At 40.6% G+C, this 23659-nt stretch overlaps 2 protein-coding genes across 2 annotated transcripts in view; both read right to left on the reverse strand.

Moving 5' to 3' along the window:
• Positions 1-13656: 13656 nt before the first annotated feature.
• LOC134824756 (uncharacterized) lies at positions 13657-16881 on the reverse strand. The gene has a single exon (XM_063836730.1). It carries the CDS (start codon positions 16879-16881, stop codon positions 13657-13659), a length of 3225 nt encoding a protein of 1074 aa, XP_063692800.1.
• A 3308-nt stretch (positions 16882-20189) lies between these two features.
• Positions 20190-23659, reverse strand: part of LOC134825100 (SPRY domain-containing protein 7-like) — a 26421-nt gene continuing 22951 nt past the window's right edge. The window contains exons 3-5 of the mRNA XM_063837238.1: positions 22481-22641; positions 22239-22344; positions 20190-21738 (exon numbers count right to left, since the gene is read on the reverse strand). Of these exons, the coding sequence (XP_063693308.1) occupies positions 21641-21738; positions 22239-22344; positions 22481-22641 (365 nt within the window). The 3' untranslated portion in view covers positions 20190-21640. The remainder of the gene's footprint in view (positions 21739-22238; positions 22345-22480; positions 22642-23659) is intronic.

A 23659-nucleotide genomic window follows, 5' to 3' on the forward strand; every position in this document is an offset into this window, starting at 1 on the left:
CAACATGAGCCAATGCACTCAGCAGATTTAGACAAATGTCACAACACCTTTTCCACAACACACACCATACCAACCGCCTGGATCACTTACTTACAAACCACCAATGACAATGCTTCACCACAACAATCAACATTTTGACAACGACAAGTTTGACCACAAAGATATGCCTGGACTAGGACATATAGCACCTCCGACTCAAGAGTCTTTTAAGCTTTTCGGGGGGAAGAAACCCCATGAGTACAATTATCATGGGGATGACATCCACGATTTTTTACTGGCATTCGACAACTACTGCACAGTCATCGGTCTTCCTCCGTCTGCTTCATTCAAAGTCTTCTGCACATTTCTGGATAACAAAAGCTTTTCAAGAGTTATGTCACTGAACCTAACAGATAGACAAACAACAGATTGGCATGCAGCCAAGGACATGATAGTCAAGAAGCTCGACCCTAACTACAATAGCAAAATGTCTGTCGACGAACTATTCAACATCAAACAGAGCTCAGAAGAAACCATCCTCGACTTTGCGGAACGACTCGAGAAAAAGATCAATGTAATTCCTACATGCAAGAAGATGCCTGATAGCACCAAAGAAGAGTTACTCCAGGATGCATTCATCAATGGAATAAGATCTGAGCAAGTAGCTTACTCGCTTCTCACAACACCTGGACTAGACCACTACACAAAACTTGTTGAGCATAGCCAACATCTGGAGAAAATCATCGGGAAACTGAAAAGCAGATCAATCAGAGGCGATGGATTTCCCAACGCAACCGCCCTCTTGAAATAGCACACTGCATTCCATGGCAGTGGCCCGCAATTCTTGGACAGGAAGGTATATACCATTAACGACAGCAAGTATGTACTCGAAGCTACTAATGGCTGCTATAATGGATCATAATTGTCAGCATAAGGGAAAATAATACTACCTATGCTATTGTAATTTGACGGATGAAATATAATTGCTTTTTTATTACGGAGAAACTTCTTCATGTCGCCATTCTCGGAGGCGATTTTCAGAATAACAACTGATTGACTACATGACAACTGATTGACTAACTGACAACATGACTCAAAGTCCTCCGAATTTACCTTGAAAGTATGCAACATTAAAACTGGAAAGATTATTATGGTACATCACGACAGGACACGAAAAGTCCCATCTCAGTTACAAAAACACTAAATGCAAGATACTATCTAGAACTCAAGAAGATTATGGTACAACATAAAGTCAAGTCAGAAGAATTGGAAGAACAACATAACCTCGAATCAGAAAAATCAGAAGAACAACAAGTCATTGGAGACTCAATCGAGACAGGTCCGCAACCATCTACTACCTCGAGAAGATACGAGGATGATGATGAAATGCTCCTTTTACCATGCCAACGGTCAACACTTGTCCAGAACACCGATGCAGAAGCTGATGGCGAGTATATCTCATCCTTGTCTCTCGGAAATGGCCATTCTGAGGGAAGACTTTCGTCACAGAGGATGTCAACACCGCGCCACCAGACTTTCTCCAGAAGTTCTGACACTTTGTCCCGTCGGCAAAATGATAGAGCAAGCTCTATATCACCGCAACAAATCCAGGGCGGCCATCAAGCCGTACCCCGGTCAAACTCTACAGCTAGCGGTAGAGAGCTACCATCTCCTAAACCGTCCCAACATTCGATTCAAAGTCAATTCACGCCCGAAATAATAAGATAATAGTACACAGCCGTAGGGTGGAGTCTTCCTACAGTTCAGAGTCATGAGTTGTGCAATGTGTAGCTACACGTGAAACATAAAAAATGATCCGGAGAATTATATAAGATTGATCACCTTATCCCTGATTCCCAAAGGATGGATAGGTACCTTCGACTCGGAAACAATATTTCAGATGACATGATACGACACAGAAAGAATATAACTTCTCACATTGCTGATAACTTATTGCCAAAGTGCCATGATTTGTGATGCACAAAATCACCTTACATTAATGAGATGGCCTGAACAAATTCAAAGCTGTGATACTACGGACCATAAAAATTTTACGATTCAAAACGAACCCATTGTCTTTCCAAGTGAAGCTGCTGAGATGCACAACAAAGCAGCAAAGAAACAGAAAAAACAATACAAAATACGATTCTACCGAAAAGCCAATACCAAGACTTGATGAGGACCAAATCATACATTGACGAAACTGGACAACTGACACAGTCACTAACAGAAAAAGATTTTGATTGTCCTATGAAATGGATGACAACTGTTCAGACGGACGTACTATCATGTAACTGCAGGGAAGGTTACGTCACAAAAACACACACTCACCAGCCTATTTCCAACCTTGCCGATATATCAGACTGCCGTTACGATACAGGTTACTGCTTCGATCCAAAACAAGGGATTGCAGTAATATATATTGTGCCAGACCCAATGGTACAGTCCAAGTTCGTACCAATTGGAACATTTAATGGTACAATAATCTCGTCTCATCTCATAATTCCTACGCTAGGATTATCATTTGCCTTGGAAAACCCGAGTAAATCACCCGACAAAACGGAATTTGACGGATTCCGAGTCACTGCACACCAACTTTTAGGACCAATTATGGCTGTTGATGATATCAAACTGTTGTTGCAAGAGCTAACACATAAAATGCAATTCTTGGAAGTTATCATTCCTACTGATATCTTCCGTCATCATTTCAATGATTCAACAATAATAGAAGTTGCTTCGAACTCGGAATACATTCTTGTCAGTCATTGCAAGCCAGTGGAGATAAAGTTTCGCCGACCTAAACCAGGATTTTGCACAAACATGTTACCTGTAAGTTACAGAGGAAACACAACTTCCTGGAGGGAAGGGTATATGTCTCCAGACGAAAGTACTGCATCAATACGCCGCTCGAAATAAGTCACGACGGTGCATATTTTCATGCATAATCAGGTGCTATATAGATACCTGGAGATATTCCCACAAGGCTTCAACAACATCTTGCAGTTCCGTTGCCCCTGATGGTGTCAAATTATACATCAGAACTCGTTACATTTCCGACCACTTGGGCAACAACTAATCGAGAAGTCTCACCCTCACAAAGTGAAGCATTAGTCGATTTTCTCGCAAGTCAGCTGGCCGAAATAGAACAAAAATGAATCACTCCACAGAAGAAAGTCATGACACTTCAAGAGGACTATCATTTATTGGTCTTACATCTCTGAAACCTAAACATTGGGTTGATTTAGCAACCACATGGATTGTGGCAAAATCTTTGCCAGTATCTTCGTTCGAGTAAACAAACCACTCATCAATTCAACTGCACGGTCAACATTTTTCATGAATAGCGAGTGTGACCTTGACCAAAACTTATTTGAAAAATATTTTTATTGGGTTAAAAGTCTAAACAGAGGACAAAACACCAACGTTCAGCTCTTAAATTCTGAAGATCATACGACAACACTCAGTTCAATTCCTGCACTGCTCTTTGTTTCTCTGACCCAGAATGCCTCGGACTTCAAACTGCCGCAAAAGACGGGCCCGATCTCGATGATTTACAGATTAACGAAGTAACACACCACACGTACACTGCAAACATTGTATGTGCAGAAAGATTTGCAACTAGAGCCGAGTTTTGCGGACATGAGGATGCTGCACTGTATACCACGCTCAATAAAGCTCGAGACCAAGCTGTTGATCACATTTGGAAACGCAATATAAGACGATTTGAAGACCTACGATCTGCAAACGACATAACAATCACTAACAGCACCACTTTCAAAAAGGTAAAACGGGAGTGCCTGTAGCAATTGCTGCTATCCCTGGTGCTGGATTGCTCGCAAGCATGGCCTTTAATTTCTTCAATCGACATGAGATTAAACACCTTAAATCTCATATTGCTCACCTCGATCATCAGTTCTCCAAGTTCACCCAACAAGTTCATGATGAAGTCGTGCAACAACGTCAATTCAACAAAGATGTTCTCTACTTAATCAAGGATTACCAAGAAAACGTGGACGAGAGACTAAACGAACTCCAATGTGCAATTACATCACTGTATACGTATGCTATCGAAAACTTGGTATTTGACGAGTACAGGGAGAAGGTGAACTTCAACTACGAATTTCATGGAGTGAATAGAGGGTTGTTAATACAACCGACTTCTCCAGCTATACTATTAGCAGAAGACCAGAAGACCTTGAGTACTTCGTCAACTGTCAACAACAATCCGATATTCGCAAGTTCCTTCTTTGTCTTGTCAACAATGTACGTGGAACCTAACGCCGTCTTTCTCACTTTGAGCCAGCTACAGTTCCTGTAAAAAGCAAAGAAACTCTTGTCTCCGAGTAAAACTTCCTAAACGGATATACCTTAATGACGATCAGTTTTACTCCGCAGAACGGTCAGAACGAAACTCGACCACTAAAACTGCTGGTCTGTCTCGATATCTCCAAAAAGACAAAGACGACCTGAGATTACTTGTCTTAGCAAAGCTTCTCAATGTAAAACGGGAGAAGTACACTGTAAACATTATGTCGCACAAGTTTCAGTAGGAGCCTTGACTTTCGGAAACGGAAATCCAGTCATTGGAATTAATATTGGAAGCTCCTAGAAGATCAATTGGATAGACACTCCTGACAACGAAACTAAACTTTACTCATGTGACGAGTACTCTCAAATCCAATTACAAAGTAGAGTTTTATATTCTATCCGACCGGAAGACATTACCAAATTATTCACTGGACGACGTCACTGGACAGTAACATGTGGTTTCAAGAACTCGCGACTAATGCAAGAAAACATCAGCAGTTAAACTTTACACGGATCCATCAGCTTATCGGAAAGCAGGACCAATTTCTGTTACGCACGACTAATAAAAGATCTGGAGTGCGTTAGAGAGGAACAAGCCGATCAGTTCCACCTCCACGACAGAATATAGTTGAAAATAACGACGAGAAACCGGAAGAGACGTCAATCATAATTCATCAAAACAAAACATCAAATACAGTATCAAAGTCATTCCAATCAGATACTTCATCAACACCAAAACGTTCAACACGATCAGTACAAGCTCAATCCAATATTGAATAAATCATTCACTCAAACTTCACAAAAACGAGCATAACATTGGCTGTATAATTGGCAGCTGGAAAAATGACTTTAATGTCGACGTTTCATAACGTCCCCCAAAACTGACTTTAATGTCGACGTTTCATAACGTCCCCCAAAACTGACTTTAATGTCGACGCTTCACAACGTCTCTAAAATGACTTCGATGTCACGTCTTAACGTCCCCCTATAATGGCTACAATGGCCACCAGAGACTCAAAAAATGGACACTTTTCTCAACTGGACATCAAAACACAAACATTGCATCTAATAATCATCTACCTAACCGTTCGAAACCTGATACCGAAAAGAGACGCTCTCGACTTTATCTTTATGCAACATACATCAAACAGGGTACACGCTGTGCTACGAGCTTTAAAAAACAATATTGACTATGTTAAACTATCTGAAGCATTACAAAGCTCAGAATCTAAAATATCAAGAAACTGTGGATATTATTTCAGTTCTTCCAAAAACAAATACCGAACTCTGGTACCTTTAGACGGTACCGCTACTTTTGCAATTTTTGAATGACGCGCTGTGTGTTAAAATATTTATTTAAATTACGGAAACGGTCAAATGTCAAATTTTAAATTATTCATCAAAATCAAGAAGAAAACGATTTTTAAATAAGCAAAGGCACCAATTTCAAAGAGATCTTAAAAAGTACCCAGTGTCCGAGCCTCTCGATATCAGACTTGGAGCTGCATCAACTAAGTATTTTAAAACCGTGAAATTGCGAATTTTGAGCGACACCATTACAAAAAACAAATTGAATTCTTTGGTTGACATCAACAAAAACAAAATACGCCCATATCTGTTTTGTTGAGACTTTTAACGGAATCAGTTGTACTATTTTACAATTTCGTACCTATAACTTCAGCATAAAAACAGCTAGATAATTACCTCATTTTATCCTATCAGGAAACATCTTTTACGCTTGCTCATGATCATATATTGATCTATGGTGTTTCTGCCTTGCCACATAGGGGCTGAAAATTGGAAATTGCACATAATCACAACAATAATAAAACATGACCTTCAACAAAGAAAAATTCATCTATCAAAACTGTAACATACATAACTTAAATATCCACGTCATTAACATCCTAAATTATCCAAAAATGAAATCAAGACTATCAGAAAAAGAACGAAACCAACATACCAGGCTCTCGTGTCCCTTGAACCTGTTGTACTGACGCACTGCACTCATGTAATGCCAATGGTACATGCAGTACGCCAGACCCCCGTCTCTCGTTCCATGAACTAACCCCCTCGGGATCCACAATCCATCGGGGGCAGTTCCTCCACAATGGGAGTGTCACAAGTTCTAAAACAACACGGCATCACGACAGGTTTTAAATCTTTTGAATGAAACTTCTTTACACACAACACCAGGATCCAAATTAGCTCACTACCATAGAAAAATGCCATCAACTCCGGGCACAAGAATCAGTTTTTCTGGAGGCCGGCCTACTCTCACACCACTTATTGCATTCGTTGCTTCAATTCGCCATGTTTTCTTTTCTCCCCCAGGAAGTCTTGTTCAATATAGCGCTATTGTTACACTTTGACGACATCCTCCAATTAAGAGCTGTGAGCCGTAAATTACGACATCTGCTGGACCCGTATTTCCTCAACAAATGGGTGCAAATAAGCGAATCTAGCATCGCATCTCACTACTCACAATTCGATGTTACCCGAAAATCGTACAGTGCCCCATCCCTTCCTCGCCTCATAAAACTAAAAAATGAACTGACCCTTGCAGCCAAAACAAAATCTCCACAAAGTTTCATCCAAACATCAAAGTTCATTTTCCAGCAGTTATATCAGAAATACCTTGTCAAAAAACCATTAATGTGTGTAATATCAGCTTACCTAGAACAACATAATAAAAGATTCTTCAAACGACTGTTACAAAACAGTGTAATATGCAAAAAAGGCTCCTAAAAAATTTCATTTGCTAAAAGAACTAACAATAATCCTGGAAATTTATATTGAACTATCGTGCCTAAATAACACTAAGAGTTGCGAACATTTGCCAAGTGAACTAATGACTTACATTGATTACAAATTTATCTTCAATAGGAACAAAGCACTAAAATGGTTTAACCAAGATTAACCACAAATTAATCAACCAACGCTCTATTTTAAACCTTCAAGGTGTCGTTCAAAATTGAAAAACGTAAAGTAATGGAAAATATATATTAAATTGATTTATGTGTGAATTTATAAGTGGTCACACACAATTGTAACGAGAAACAAACTTTGTTAAAATTAATTATGATTACAATGCAGAAAGAATCTTCAGTTACCGATGTTTCTAGTTACATATTGATTGTGACAAACTATATACAAATATTTATTCTTGTGTCTTAAGATAAAAAGATAAAGTCAAAAAATATATTGTTATTTTCAAAACTAATTCTTCGTGTGATTTAACTATTCGTCCACTTTATAAACAAATTAAAAGGGTAATGGACTTCATTCAAGATATTTACTCATAACATTAAATTATTTCTTTCAACATGTGTAAATTTAATTTAATTTCATTTCCGATATTGATTGTAAAACGATGGTAGGTTCCTGACAAAATTTGGAATTTTTTTCCTGAGGGGGGAAGATTGTGGGTCCACTTCTCTCCTTGCTATAAGCCTTACAATAATTCCATACCTTGTTGGCTATTTTCCAGCTGTCTACCTGTATTGGCAGGTTGCCAGCTCAAGTGGTCACAAACGGCACTTGCCAGCCAAAAGTAATGGCGTGAACCCACTTAGAGGTCATGACGATAATTAAAGCATCCCACTTATATGATTTGTGACACCAGAAGTGAACATGCTTTGGCTGAAGAACATTGCAGGTATCTGTAATAGATTGTGAAGTAATGCAATAACGGTCTATGATGCGATAATTAAAGTACCGGAAACGGTGCAATAATGGAGTAATGGATAAACGGGAAACCCTGATTGGTTGATCTCGTTTGTTCAGCTCATGCTCATTTAAGATAATCGTTTCCTGGAGCCCAGCCCGTTCGACCCCCCAATCAGGAACTCGAAACTCATCTCGTGGATCACACGTGTCGGCCCAATGACCAACACGAGTGATACCCTTTTTAAACCCTGGGCACACCTATAATTCCCCACTTCTTGACTTCCTGAACGCCTCCCAAAGACCTACCACCGTTCCTAATTGTTAATACATTGATACATTAATACATTGATGCATTGATACATTTATACATTGATACATTGATACATTGATACATAGCTACAACCAACCCGATATCAAGTCGTATTATTTGGTCAACTCACTCTAACTAAAACACAACGCAACCTACAAGTTCCATTGTGGGAACAGACAGATAGTCTGTTGGAACTAAAGTCCTGAAACTAATCAACCTATCTCAAACCTAGACGATAAACCACCCCTCTCTTCATAACCCACAGTATTATAATATTGCATTATTTATCTAAGTCAATATCCCAATATAACACACAATCTTGATAATTAAATCGGTATTCAGGAGTGATGGACGCAAGCGAGATGCTGGGAATTGCAGTAATAGTAGCTGGGCTACTTGGTGCAGTGTTGAACGCACTATTATTCTGGGTGATCAACAGAAACAATAGTATCGACAAAAAATGTGCCCTGCTTTATCAAAACTTAGCAGCAGTGGATATCTTTAATTGCTTTGTGATCCCTCTATGTGACCTTAGCTTGAAAGGACATGGATATGACTCAGATCTCAAAGAAATCAGCAATAGCATTCTATACCTGCTATTTGGGGGTACTGTGATCATTCCATACTTAATGTTGATCCTTCTGTCGGTAGCCAGAGTAATGATATTCAAATACCAGATGTCATACACACGCGGATTACGCATGCTGTACCTCAGAATTTTGTGTCTTGCATGTTGGATCCTTACAATTGGTTCTGGAGTTGGTATTTGGCTGTGTTATCTGTTAACTGGTACCGCAGAACATAAAATTCTGGTACATTTATTGAAGGTTCAGAGTGTTTCGACTCAAATATTGATCCTTGTATCAATAGCTCTTATCATCACTAGCCTTGTCTTGCTTCATACACTGATCTACGAAGCAAACCACAGAAACTACAGTGGGCCTAGAACATCAGTGGTGGATGCATTAACAGAGACAGAGTTTCACGCTACTCACAGTGTTTTACTCAAAGAACTCTCTTCAGCCAGCCGGACTTTTAATTACTTTCTTGTGTCAATTGTTTGCTGGAGCTTTTTCCCTTTTGCTGTTGGACTGTCATTCTCATTTTGTGGCCCAAATTTTAATTCGACTACAACATTTTGTAAGCCTCTTCAAGTTAAAGAGTTAACAGATCCAAAGTTATCCTACGCTATTACACTGCTGTCGTTATGCGGAATGTCCATAGCAAACAGCATTATCTTGCTGAGACAAAAATCATTTAAAAGTGTATTACATAATAATTTTTGCGTATTTCGTAAGGGTTGTGTAGCTTTTGTGAGAGGGCGAAATCCAGAACGAAGCTTCAGAGACCAAGAAGAGTCCATCTGAATGATGGATGATCATTGGTTTAGCTATAATTGAAGGAATAAAACATTCTGTTTTGTTGTGCTTTTTACCAATGTAAATGCTGATATTCATATTTGACCGTGACACTACTTGTATAAACAATGATATATATATATATAACTCTAAAACTCTGGTCACAAGAGCAACTGCCTAAACGTGCAGAAGTGAAAACAAATAAATAAAATATACCTACTAGCAGTCCTTAATACTCGTAATAAATAGATTCATTCAATGTCATAAAACTCTTAACCATACACGTGACCAGTAAAATAATTTAATTGGTCTATAGACTACTGTATAAAATTCTCAATATATAAATTTTATTAACAATAATAAATTAGTTAAAATCACACCAACCTTTGGTGTGTATAAATGAGTAAACAACCTCTATTTGTCGTAAAATATCTTTCATAATATTATAGTATATGCTATAATATTAAAACTGTTTATCAGAGTTCAGGTAACAGAATTTAACTGTAATGGCACCTCTACAGTATTATCCATTGTTGAGATGTAACCATTTTTTCGTCCGGTCTTGATCAACCCGGCTCACGATACATATGCTTCGTCCGGTCTAACATTGAACCCGGCTCACTAATCATAGGGATGGTGTAGTAGTTGGAATATGACACACTGTTTACAGTTTTATCTCTGTTCGAAGGAATTCTTCTGCATCCCTTGTTATTTCAACCGCTAAATCAAAGAACTCGCGAAGTCTGCTCCATGATATTAACATTGAGTTTCCACCATAGCCCTGGTTAAAGATGTTGTGGAATGGGTGTCTTTTGAGAAGCTCACTCATGCTGTTCCTTCTATTTGGTTTTATATCATGACAGAAGATAAGCAGGTGAAGTGAGTTTTGCTCCCCTCGTCCACATTCACACAGTGGAGAAACAAATTTACTGCTGTTGAATCGGTGAAGAAATTCATTCATGATGTTGTTGGGGTAGAACAGACTTAGGAATAGGGTTTCAAGTTGCCTAGTTGTTTTGGGCGGAAACTTAAGCTTTGTGGTGCTCACTGTAGGTGCCTCTGTATAACCTTCCAACTGATACTGGCTGTTTATGGAAGATTGCCAAAGCTGTTCACTGTAATGTTTCATAACCGATTTACTGTAGCTGCATCCTTTTGTTGATAAACTGGAGAATTTCTCAAGGTCATGGTTGTTTATGATGTTTTGATCCTCCTTGGTGAAGTGTTCAGGGTGTATCGAAGATTTCCACAATAGAAACTGAAATACATCTTTTATCTTTCCAGTGAGTGGGCTATAACTGCCTGATTGGGTTTGGGCATCAATGAGTTTTTTCAGTGGATCCTCTATATCAGGAAATATATTTAGTTTTAGGAGGTGCTTCACCGAGTTCACTTTGTTTGATATGGTTAGTGGCAACACAGCACACCTAATATCATTTCAGCTGTGGACATTCTTACATTGAACACTGCACCCAAAGCTGCCTTAATAGTCCTATACCAAGCACTTTCGACTTCTTTGATACTTCGATTATTGATCCAGACAGTTCCAGCGTAATGAATTTGTGAATATATGAGAAATTCAATTAGCCTGACGATGACATGTTGTCTGAATCCCCAGTTACGGTTTGTATATTTGCATATTGTAGCCCACCGGCCAAGTATCTTTCTGTTAATATCCTTTGCATGATCAATGTAAGTGAGCTTCCTATCCATTATCAAGCCTAATACTTTGGTCTTTTCGACAAATAGGATCTTGTTGCTGCCAAGATGAAATGACCCTTCTTGATACTCATCACTAAGGCCCTTCATCTTGAAATGTTCTTCTAATCTGCTGGCAATTATTTGTTCGAACACCTTACCGATATAGGATGTTAAAAAATCGGTCGATATGATCCTGCTTTGCCGTAGTCAGTTTTACCGTCTTTCTTTAGAAATATTACGTCAGCAATATCCCAAACCCAGTGGCCAGTCTTCAAGCATGAATTCAACAGTGTAAGAATACATTCACAGGCAGTTCCTCCCAATTTCTTTAACATTACAGGGTGAAATTCAACGTTATCAAAGCTTTTTCCTGCTGTTTGATAGTTTTTGAAGAACTGTTGAAGTTCACCTTTTGTTATCTAACGATTTAGCATATAATTTTCATCGTTGGTTGTGTACGTAGAGTCTTGGGGATCATTTTCATTACATTCAAGACATTCCATATAAATTCTATTGACATCTTCATAGAACTTTGCATCAAAGTCCTTTCTCCAGCAAATGTTTACCTGCGAAGAAGCTATCAAATAGAATTTCTTCAATATCCTTAGAATCTGTAATAAGATCACCATCTGCTTTCTTGAAGGGCTCTACCTTATTGTCACGTTTTTTAGAAAACATCCGATTGAATTCTTTCCAAAACTTTGTGCACTGGGAAGCGTTAAGATTGTTGGTTTTTGTTAAAATGAACGATCTTGAATTTTGAATTTTAATTATTTGGATGGATTTAATGTGATCCCATTTACATATAATAGTTAAAATTGAAATATTGATCTAATTCCTGCCTGTATGATAAATAAAAGTTCATATTCCTGAAAGTTAATTTGTCCAAATGAATGATCAAACAAGAACCATCACTAATATGTGCTGTCTGATTAAGTAAAGTGACCCATATACGAGGCTTACTAGGCGGCGCTCAGCCTGTCTGCTGATATCAGATATGTCATTCCGCCGATCTTTTATGTTTTTGAATAGATCGAATATTATAGCCTGGGGTCCCCAGGTAAAGTGGAGACTTGCAGTTGATAATGTTTCACATCGTAATTAAGTCAAATATTATTTTCCAGGGCCGTAATATAATTGCTAATTTGTAATTGACACAAGCTTTGCACATGGCATAGGGAAATTAATTAAAGGTATTGGCGAAAAGCTGGCGCCTAACTGGCTTAATCGCATGTTTTAACCCTTGTATCTTGGCCGTATCTTTGATCTTGTAGCAGGATTATTTTTTTAAAACATATGTTATGACGTGATGTCATAAATTTTACTGTACTTTATTTTCCTTATAGACCACCTTTATAGAGAACGTGTTTAAATAAAGTATTACCAGGCGTGCCTATCGCTATCCGTGGCGCTCTTTTCGAGATCCTGCATAGTGCATGTATACGTGAGAGAAGCAAATAATAAACTAACAATCTAGTGGCTAGATTGTAACTGGTAACGCCAGTGTGGCCACACCGAGCTGCCGAAGGACTGACATCAATTTTTAATTGCCTACAGCTTGTGCACGTGCTCACATCTCTCGTGCACGCGAAGCCGGAGGCCGCCGTACCCGCGTGAAACGGACCTAAGGGGTTATAACATGTATAGTTGAGACACAGTTAATAAACTGCGGAGTGACTAAAATGCTATACAGCAAAAACAGAAAGCTCCAACCAAACACTCCACCTACTGATCCTAACCACCCTAACAACTCTCAAGCTCTCTCTCTTCAACCCTCATTCCCTCACTCCTCTTGGTGCACAAAACCATTCTAACCTATGTATGTCCCCCTTACGGGTTCCACAAGCCCAACGGTACATAGTTAGACGAAAAACAGAGAAGCCTTGATTGCCAGATCAAGGACTGCATCAGTAGCAGCGAAATACGGATATACCTTCTCCCTTACAGTCAGCGAGCTGACAACTATCTGACTGTGTCTTTTAGGCCTTGCCACACCACCTTCGCTATTGCATCCGCTCGCCCGTATTCACTGACACATGCCACACCTGGGTTTAGTATGAAGATGTACGCATATTCACCCAAGATGCGGAGATGCCTCAGTTTAGCAAGTTGAGATACAACAGCAAACTCACAGGAGCATGGATCAGAATCATCAGTTACCAACCTGACACCGTTTCGGGGCTTTAATCGCAATACGGTTTCCTGTCAGGCGCCCCAGCAGTCCACCCTTGAACCACCATCTGATCCGAGAGTCACTTGAGGAGACCCGTTAGAGCTCGCAATTGGCGACGAGATAACGTTTATGGTTCCTCTAGATGTTATAGTGAACTCTCAAGCTCCAACCTTCCTGAACTCCCACTCCCTCTTTCTCGATAACAAGTAAATCCATCTGGAACAGTGGGCTGCCTCTTTCCCACTGTCCCGTACCAGCTTCTTCAGCTCTCTTCCTCTAAAACCAATCCTCCTCGCAGCTCTCTCCAAACTCTGCGCAACCACTCCCCTAGCTCCAACTTCGACTGCGGCATTATAACAGCACCAACCTTTCGCCTGAATCTCAGCCTGCAGACCACTGTATCGGTCGAGTTTGTACTCGTGCGATTCAGCGATCCGCTCTTCAGATGGTACTGTTAGCTCCCACCAAATAACTGTCTTTGCCGACCTTGAGAATATCACAAGGTCCGGCCTCAGCCGTGTTTCCACAATCTCACTGGGAAACTTAAGCTGCCCCTCAAGGTCTGACAGCACTATCCAATCCCGATACTCACTCAGGATCCCAAAACCACGACTCTCCTTCCGGTCGTCTGTACCTGCTTTTCTCCTCCCAGCAGGAACAAAATCAATGAACTGTCTTCCATTGCCGGCCTTGTTCTTATAAGTGTTCACTCGGCGATCACAATGGAAGACAACCTGTTCAGAGATCTGCTTCAGAACCTTGTCGTGCCGCCATCTATACCTTCCTTGACTAAGGGCCACCTTACACCCAGCCAAAATGTGCTGAATGGTGCCCATCCTCTCCTCACATAACTTGCACTTCCCATCCTCATCTTCACTCCACTTGGAAACCATAGAGGGGGTTAAGAGGGTGCCGTACACAGCACTTAGCATGAACCCAATAAGTGAGTCACCATACTTAAAAAGTGTATGCCAGCTCAAATCCGTCTTCATTACGAGCTCTCTCCACTCACCCCACCTGCTCTGCATCTCCAGAGAACCTACTTGCACCTCCCTCTCTCTTTCAATGTTCTCCTTCACTCTCAGCATAACCTCCCTCTCTCTTTCCCGCTCATCCATCCTCTCCCAAGGTTTTTTCCAGACACCAAAACCGATGCCAACTCTTTTTTGAGGTTGCACCATCCCTCGCACCGATTCACAGACCAAATCTCTTCTGGCCTCTTCCAGTTCTGTCTCAGGCCTCCAAACTCTACCAGAACGAACTTGGGGCTGGACTGCTTTAATCAGGTCATCCTTAGATGTCTGATAAGATTGCAACAGTCGACACTTCTCTATCTTCCATGTATCTGTCAAGCTGCTCACCGGTAAGGCCACACTGGATGATTGACTGAACAGACAAAGACCACTCAGAGTGTGCCCCACCCCTAACCACTTTCTGAGGAAACTGTTGGTATTCTGTTCCCATCTGGTAACTGTTGTGAACGGAATATCATAGATGGCAAGAGGCCACTTCAGTTTTGGAAGGACCATGTACTGATATCCCCAGCACTTCTGGAGTCCAGTAAGGGAACTTTCATCGAGTCTCCGAAGAAAAGTGTTAAGGTCGACCTTGGTTGAGTCGATGACTGATTTGTCATTTCCTTCCACTCTTATCCATCTCCCAAGGAATTTTATCGGCTTCTCTGACACATTCGGAATCACCTCACCACCCAACTGCAAACACAACTCTCTCTCCACCTCCTCCTCTCCTACCACTACCTCCTCAACCCACCTCACAGCCACTCCCTTCTTCAACACCAGTGCTCTGGACTTGGAGGACTTTAACTTAAATCTGGACCAGTCCACATACTTCTGAAACACATTGAGTAACGTTTGCATATCTTCTGCACGTGCGGTGGTCAGACAGCTATCGTCCATAAACAGCTTCAGAGTTGGTATTGGTGTGTCATCCTTGATGTACTCAATGCTTCTCGGAACCTTAGACTTTAGGTGTTCATGCCCAAGGTTCATGCACAAGACAAACAAGATGACTGATATCACACACCCCATGAAGATTCCTATCTCAAACTGCTGCCAGTCTGATGTCACCGTTCTTGAGGAGAACCTTCCGAATACCCCGGAGAAGTACCGTAGGATAATGTTGATAACCTTCTCAGGGACGTTGTAGAAACGGAGGGCCCTGGCAATCAGAACATGGGGTACCGCTCTGTAAGCGTTAGCCAGGTCAAGCCATACTACACTCAGATCCTTCTTCTTGACCTTTGCCTCCTTCAGTACCTCCCACATGGCACCAAAATGCTCCGTGCACCCACGGACGCCTGGCACACCACCCTTCTGTATAGAGAGGTCTACATATCCATTCGAGACAACAAAGCTGGTCAACCTCTTCGCCAGGATCGCCAAATAGATCTTCCCTTGAATGTTACCCAGGGAAATAGGCCGTCCTGAACTTGGTGAAAAGTCGCCATCCGCCTTTGGGATGTAGACACCCTCGAAATACCTACAATTGTCAGGATATTCTTCTAACTTATATCCAGTTCTTAGCAGGTCCCAGAGATTCTTGGCAATACCAGGACATCTCTTGTACACTGTGTACGGGATCCCGTTGTTACCCGGGGCACTCTTGCTCCTTGCCTTCTTTACAACCTCCTCAAACTCCTTCTTGGATACCGTTGTGAGGTCAAAGGCAACAGAGGGTTCAGGAGCACACTCAGGCAGACCCTCAAGTATACCAAGGGGCTGCTGCCGGGCTGGATCTCCGTATGTTCTGGCCAAGTGATCATCTAGCTCCTCCTTTGAACACTTAAGCTCACCCACTGGACTTGGATTTAGCACTCCCTTGACTGTCTTGAAAGGGTCGCGTCCAAAATCCCCTCTAACTCTCCTTATCTCTCTCTGCTTCTGTCTCCTTTTCTCAGCCCTCCTCAACTTCATCAAACGACCAGCCAACACTCTCAATAATGCCTCATAACCATCCTTCTCTATCTCACTCCTTGCCTTCCTTTTCTTCCTCCTCAACTGCTTCCTCTTTTCAATCAGGCTGTCAATCTCCTCCTTTCGTCTGTTCTTAAAGCTCATGGACTTCTTTCCACTACCAGCACCTACTTCAACAATACCAAACAACTTGACACCCTCGTCGTACACTACATCACAATGACTCACCATCTTCTCTTGAAATGGTTTCCGCTTGAGAACCACTGCAAACTTCTCTACCACACACTCATCAAACTTACTCCATCGACCATCATTGGACGCCGGCCACTTCACCTTGTCTCTTTTGCTAGCAGGTGGTTCGACTGAAATTCTCTTGTCAAGGAGAGCCCGGATATCTCTAGCACTGTGGTTGTTTTCCTGGCTAGATACCTCCGTCGAAGTTACAGGCATACTGCCAGCCGACGACTCCCCTTCCCAAATGCACTTCATTCGACCCCGATGGATATTCCTGCCTTTGACTGTGTCAAACCGACGTCCACATACACAGATACAACTCTGTCCCTCTCCTGCTTCAACCGTCGAGGACTCTCGACTACCTAAGTTTGTCCTTTTCCGGAGTACAGGTAAGTGGAGGGATGCCTACAAAGCCTTTATTGTTAACCCGGGCAACTCGTCTCTAAATAAAGACTCCCGGGGCCTTAGAGAAGCAGGAGGCGTGGTACCGATGTAGGCTGAGGTAGCCACTTTTATGACCCCGTCTGACTTCTCTATTGCAGATCCGCTGCAGGCTCCGACCACTACCCAACCTAAAGACCAAAACCAGGCATACTATCTGTCTTATCATATGGGTCTTACCCCATGGTAGCTGGCCTATCCCAGCAGTATTCAACAAAGCAGAGTTGAGACACAGTTAATAAACTGCGGAGTGACTAAAATGCTATACAGCAAAAACAGAAAGCTCCAACCAAACACTCCACCTACTGATCCTAACCACCCTAACAACTCTCAAGCTCTCTCTCTTCAACCCTCATTCCCTCACTCCTCTTGGTGCACAAAACCATTCTAACCTATGTATGTCCCCCTTACGGGTTCCACAAGCCCAACGGTACATAGTTAGACGAAAAACAGAGAAGCCTTGATTGCCAGATCAAGGACTGCATCAGTAGCAGCGAAATACGGATATACCTTCTCCCTTACAGTCAGCGAGCTGACAACTATCTGACTGTGTCTTTTAGGCCTTGCCACACCACCTTCGCTATTGCATCCGCTCGCCCGTATTCACTGACACATGCCACACCTGGGTTTAGTATGAAGATGTACGCATATTCACCCAAGATGCGGAGATGCCTCAGTTTAGCAAGTTGAGATACAACAGCAAACTCACAGGAGCATGGATCAGAATCATCAGTTACCAACCTGACACCGTTTATATTTGTTAACAGGTGATACTCGTAAAATATTTTGTATTTGTTTCAACATTCAAATCGGTCTTTTATTGGTTGTTGACGGATGTAACTCGTCTAAATTTCTTCGAAGTAGCCCTACGAAGTAGTGTGCATCGCCGCATCGGGCTAGTCCATTAACAATGGACAAATTAGTTGCAAAAAACATTGTCATACTGAATACGTTGTATAACCTGCCGCGCTCGAGTGCGCGGCTTCCAGCTGTCATGTATAGTAGAAACGATAAAGGGGTCGTCCACTATAAATAAAACAGCAATGTGGGTCACGACGTGATACAAAAAACATTGTTTGATCATGAGCGGCGTGGCAGGCGGCCCAGTAGTGATAATCGCGCTAAAAACATTCGCATACAGCATAGCCTACGCGTACTGCGTCGCGCGCTACTGCAACATGCAAGCGAGAGAGCAACTAAAAACATATTATAATCCCAGATACAATTTACTAATTATTGTTCAATATCAATATCATTATCAAAGTATTTTCTTACCTTGGGACCTCAGACTATTATATTTATGTTCAAATAGAAATTTGGTTGTATCACGTTTGACGTTGTGACACCCACGGTCGTTTCACTGACGATACAGGGAGAGCCGCGCACTTCGTGCGCGGCGGGTCATACAACGTATGACAACGCCGAGTTCAGAGGTGGACTCATGAAACAAATATTTTACGAGTATCACCCGTCAACCTGAGGTCACAAGTAATTTTTCTCCGATTTCAATAATTTTTACCAAAAGTTGTTTATAGTCAATAGTACAAATGTAAACAAAATAAATCCACCGTGCAGCAATTTTCGCTAAAAATGCTACAGTATACAGTTGCTCTATCCATAGCCCTTGCGCTTGCAGTAGCGCGCGCCCGCCTCTTGACTTGTGAAACAAGCGCGCCCGCAGCGGCGCGAAAGCACATGGTTAGGTGAAGCATATAGTACTGAGTACGTTGTAGGTTTACAACGTACCAGGACGCGCGCCGAGTTGGACTCGTCGACGGTCCTGTATATATATATATATGGAACAGATATTTTACGAGTATCACCCGTTAATGAGTTCGGCGCTTGTTCGCTGCTCGTGCTTTTTTCGCGCAAATTTTTAGTTATTTTCACTTAACTATTGTGGTTGCTCTAACCAGAGCCCTCGATCTCGCTTGCAGTAGCGCGCGTACGCGTAGGCACATGGCTATGTGAACTATTGTGGCATCGTAATCAGTAATCAGCTCACCGAGACGAACCTTTCAGCTCCTCTATTGTATTACCAATTACTACTATACTAATCTTTTAAGATTTAAAGAAAAATGCTCCCCTGACGAGATATTTGAGAAAAACTGTCTCGCGGATCACGTGATATGACCGTATAAGGAAGTTAGTCTAATTTCTCGCTAGGGTTAGGGTTTCAGCATATGCTTTTGTTAAGGATTGGGTTAGGGTTAGTGGTTAGGGTTTCACCTAACCATGATGTGCTTTCGCACCACTTCGGGCGCACAGCTAGGGGGGGGTCTGAAACCAGGTTTTCGATCAAATGCTGCCATTTGTAGTCAAACGTCGCCAACAGTTGCTCTCGTCCAATGAAATCGCTGCATTTTTCAAGTTAGTATGCATAATTGAATTACATATATTCCTATGCGGAGCTTAGCTTACATAATGCAGCGATTTCATTCATGGACGAGAGCAACTTTTGGCAACGTTTGACTACACATGGCAGCGTTTGATCGAAAACCTGGTTTCAGCTCCCCCTGTGGGCGCGCTTGTTTCAGAAGTCAAGAAAGGCGGGCGCGCGCTACTGCAAGCGCAAGGGCTCTGGATAGAGCAAGGTTAGGGTTGGTATCAGATTAGAGCAATAGAGGGTTAGGGTTTCGAATAGTCGTCCAGGATCAGCTAGAGAACGTGTTGAAAAAGTCACGTGACAGTCGAGTGTAGAGTGATTAATCATCAGACAACAAATTCTGTGCCAACTCATGGCGCTAATTCATAATTACATAGACTTTACGCTAGCCTTACCATTCCTTAACCGGGATATTAATTATCTCAATCTACTCAACAAAATATTGTGACCATTTAATATCAAACTGGTGGGGCACCCCGTGACTCTGCTAGCTACCTTTACCAATCACGTGATTCCAAGGTATCATCATCATGATGCTGGATTCCGATTATAAACCAAAATCTACGATAGAGTAGCATCAATGATCAACTGGTTTGTACGGAGTATCGGGTCACAATTTAACAGCGCACAACCTCAAGCCTTTGTTTAGTTTAGATTTTGACAACCCACCGATAGAATGACAAATTAAAAGACGATTACTATGTACAATAGAATTGAATCAGAATGAAGCAAACGTTTCTGCGAACAAAAAAATAATTATTCTACTTTTCACCGTCATTGCATTCAATTTAAATCCAAATTAAGAAGTTGTGTTCTTAGTTTTGCAAAAGTATTGGCATTTTATTAGATTTTTATACTGAAATTGTCACCTACTGTTAGACTTAAACTCCAACTTGATTTACAAATAATTAAATGGGATTTTCCGGGAATGAGAAATTAAATGAACGACCCTCTACTGTATGTTTCACATCAAGAAATATTTATGGCGATTTCTAACAGCATTAGCTATAATACCTAGCAGCATCAACTACATTTTCTATATATAGCAGCTAGAAAACTTTTAAAACGCCTTTCGTATAGGTCCCACTCCGAAGAATCAAAATTCTGAAAACAAAAATTACAATTAATAAATTAGCTTATCAATGATGGCTGACAGGTGATGAATTTATCGAAAATTAATATCTCGTATGTCATATTCTAGATATTATGAGAAACGTCCAAAAATATCATTTAGAATTTACTACGTTGTCGGCGGAAACCATAAAACCAAAACTAAGTTGCACTATCCGAATATTGTTGAATCAAAAGTAAGAGATCAGACTAAATTTGGTCGACAGAGGAAAGGTGGGGTTCGGGGAACAGGGAGGATGATTCCATATTTGCATATTTGCATATTTGCATATTAAAGCAATCTGATTGAACATTGTCTCTGAATCTCTTGACCTTATTTATACATCTCTTCTATATAACTTTATTTTCAATTTTAATAATAATTTTTAACACAACAGCGACATGAACTATTATTTAATGAAAGCACCTAACTCATACAATATGAATAACTAAATCTACTCGAAATTCGAAATTTACACTTGACTCGTTTTAAATAAATCGTGATTAAGTAAGTTCAGTTGATAAAAGTAACCACTCACAGCAAATATAATATATATTGTATAACATCGGTGTATCTATACTAAAACAAAATATGTACAGAATACAATTACACATAAATTTAAATTATATTAATTATTCGAATAGCAATTAATTCTGCGTTCCACAGCGCACATCTCCGACCATTTACCCCCGGTTATACAAACAAATCCCACAAATCTACTTTAAACTCCTCAGATTTAATTAGAACTACCCATCCTCATATATTTGGGTACTGGTGGAGAGGTGAACCATATTTGATTTGACACGTGACAGTGATTCCCCGTGTTGATCGGTCAAAGCTGTTCATAATTCATCACGTGTCAGATATAACGCGATCACGTGTCAGAAATAACGCGGTCACGTGTCAGAATAACGCGATCACGTGTCAGAAATAACGCGATCACGTGTCAGAAATAACGCGAGCACGTGTCAGAAATAACACGATCACGTGTCAGAAATAACATGGTTCACCTCCCCACTGGTATCAAGATCTGTTGATTATAACATATCTTGTTCCTTCATGATACAGGAGTACCCTTGAGGAGGCTCGTAGTAAAACTTCTCGAAGTTAACGTCGATAATAGCGCCATCGTCAACTGAAGAATTATTATTATAAAACAGGATCTTATCGACAAGAATGATTCATAAAAATACCTTAATGCGGTAAACTGTACCCTTGAAACAGATTTTCCCAACATCTGTTGCATGCAGCTATGTCTTTGATTTCGTTTAATTCATGCAAGTTATCTATGTGCAAATTTCTATGTTCATCGAAAATGTTTCAAGTCTCGAACGCAATAATCCGAAAAATGTATCAGTATATCAATTGATCAACTTTTAATGAGCACTCACCGTAAAAGCATGGATATACAAGTGTGGAGATTAACTTTTAATGAGCACTCACCGTAAAAGCATGGATACACAAGTGTGTGGAGATTAACTTTTAATGAGCACTCACCGTAAAAGCATGGATACACAAGTGTGTGGAGACTTTTAATGAGCACTCACCGTAAAAGCATGGATACACAAGTGTGTGGAGAATGAGCACTCACCGTAAAAGCATGGATACACAAGTGTGTGGAGAATGAGCACTCACCGTAAAAGCATGGATACACAAGTGTGTGAAGATTGGAGGCAACACAGCCGTCAGCCAGCTTCCCGTTAACGTAAAACTGTAGCTGCACGTGGTCGAATGTGACTCCCTGCCAAACATTAAGTTATTTTATTATCAAATGATTGATATGCCGCGGAGTGTGGGAAAGGAACAATCACAGTAAGTCGTGGCGCGTTAAATCGGGGTTTTATTTGTTGACAAAAATAACAAAATCTGTAACTTACAATAATGTCTCCTTCAGAAGGAACTATAGAAAGAGTAGATATAGGTTCGTTGGCATGCCAACAGGTACCATCGTGTCTAAGCAGCCAACTGTTGGTACAGGACCCAAGAGGGGGTTTGTCCAGACACACGTCACGTGACGCTACGCCTACACCCCAAATACCTGTGGATATATTCGGTTATCTTTAACGGTATTTTTAGATCATATACCCCAGATACCTGCTGAAATATCAAATAATCAGATGTGATGTTCAATTCATTCCTTGTTCAATAACAAATTATCTCATACGGGAGGAAATTTTGGAATTCGTTAAATCCTTAAATTATAATATTGTTTCGATCATAGTTTACATCACTGCCTACGCTAGCCTCACCAGTCACCATTTCTTAACCGGGGTATTTCTCAATCTACTCAACAAAATATTGTTACCATTATATCATACTGGTGGGGCACCCCGTGACTCTGCTAGCTACCTTCACTGATCACGTGACAATGAGGTATTATCATGATGCTGGATTATAAACCAAAATCTACGATAGAGTAGCATCAATTGGTTTGTACGGAGTATCGTGTCAAAATTTAATAATCATTTCTGTAAAAACCTCAATCCTTTGCTTACTGTTTCTTGGCTCGTGATATTCTCGGTATAATGTGTTTGAGTGTTTCTCCCAAGCTCGGGCAGTTATTGAATTAATGTTACTTTCAGTGAGTAACAAACGTTAACAAACGTTAACAAACGTTAACAAACGTTAACGAACGTTAACGAACGTTAACAAACGTTAACAATATTGTCATAAGACTTAGAAGCTATAGTTTATCTATAGATTTTGTACTCTCGTTTTAAGGTCGTTTTTTGTATCAAATTTAGTTGTCAACAGTCAATCGTAGAGTCTTAATATAGAATTAGAAGCGGAACACATATCAGACTAAACAAGGTGTGGCATACCGTTTAGTTAGAGTATTATTTACTGTACAGGTATATGTGAAGAAATGTTTTCCAAATTTACTACAATATTTGTTGATGATAATTTTCATTATTAGAAATAGCTAGTTTGAAATAACGCGTTTCGATGGAGACATCATCTGTTCTAACGGGAATGCTTTGCATCTTAATCTGTGGCAAAATGCTCAATGCTGGTATGTATAATGTAATTAACAAATAGAGTACATATTTTGTTAG

The sequence above is a fragment of the Bolinopsis microptera genome, chromosome 13, assembly GCF_026151205.1.
Source record: "Bolinopsis microptera isolate Bmic1 chromosome 13, MBARI_Bmic_1.0, whole genome shotgun sequence".
In the NCBI taxonomy this organism is placed as follows: Eukaryota; Metazoa; Ctenophora; class Tentaculata; order Lobata; family Bolinopsidae; genus Bolinopsis; species Bolinopsis microptera.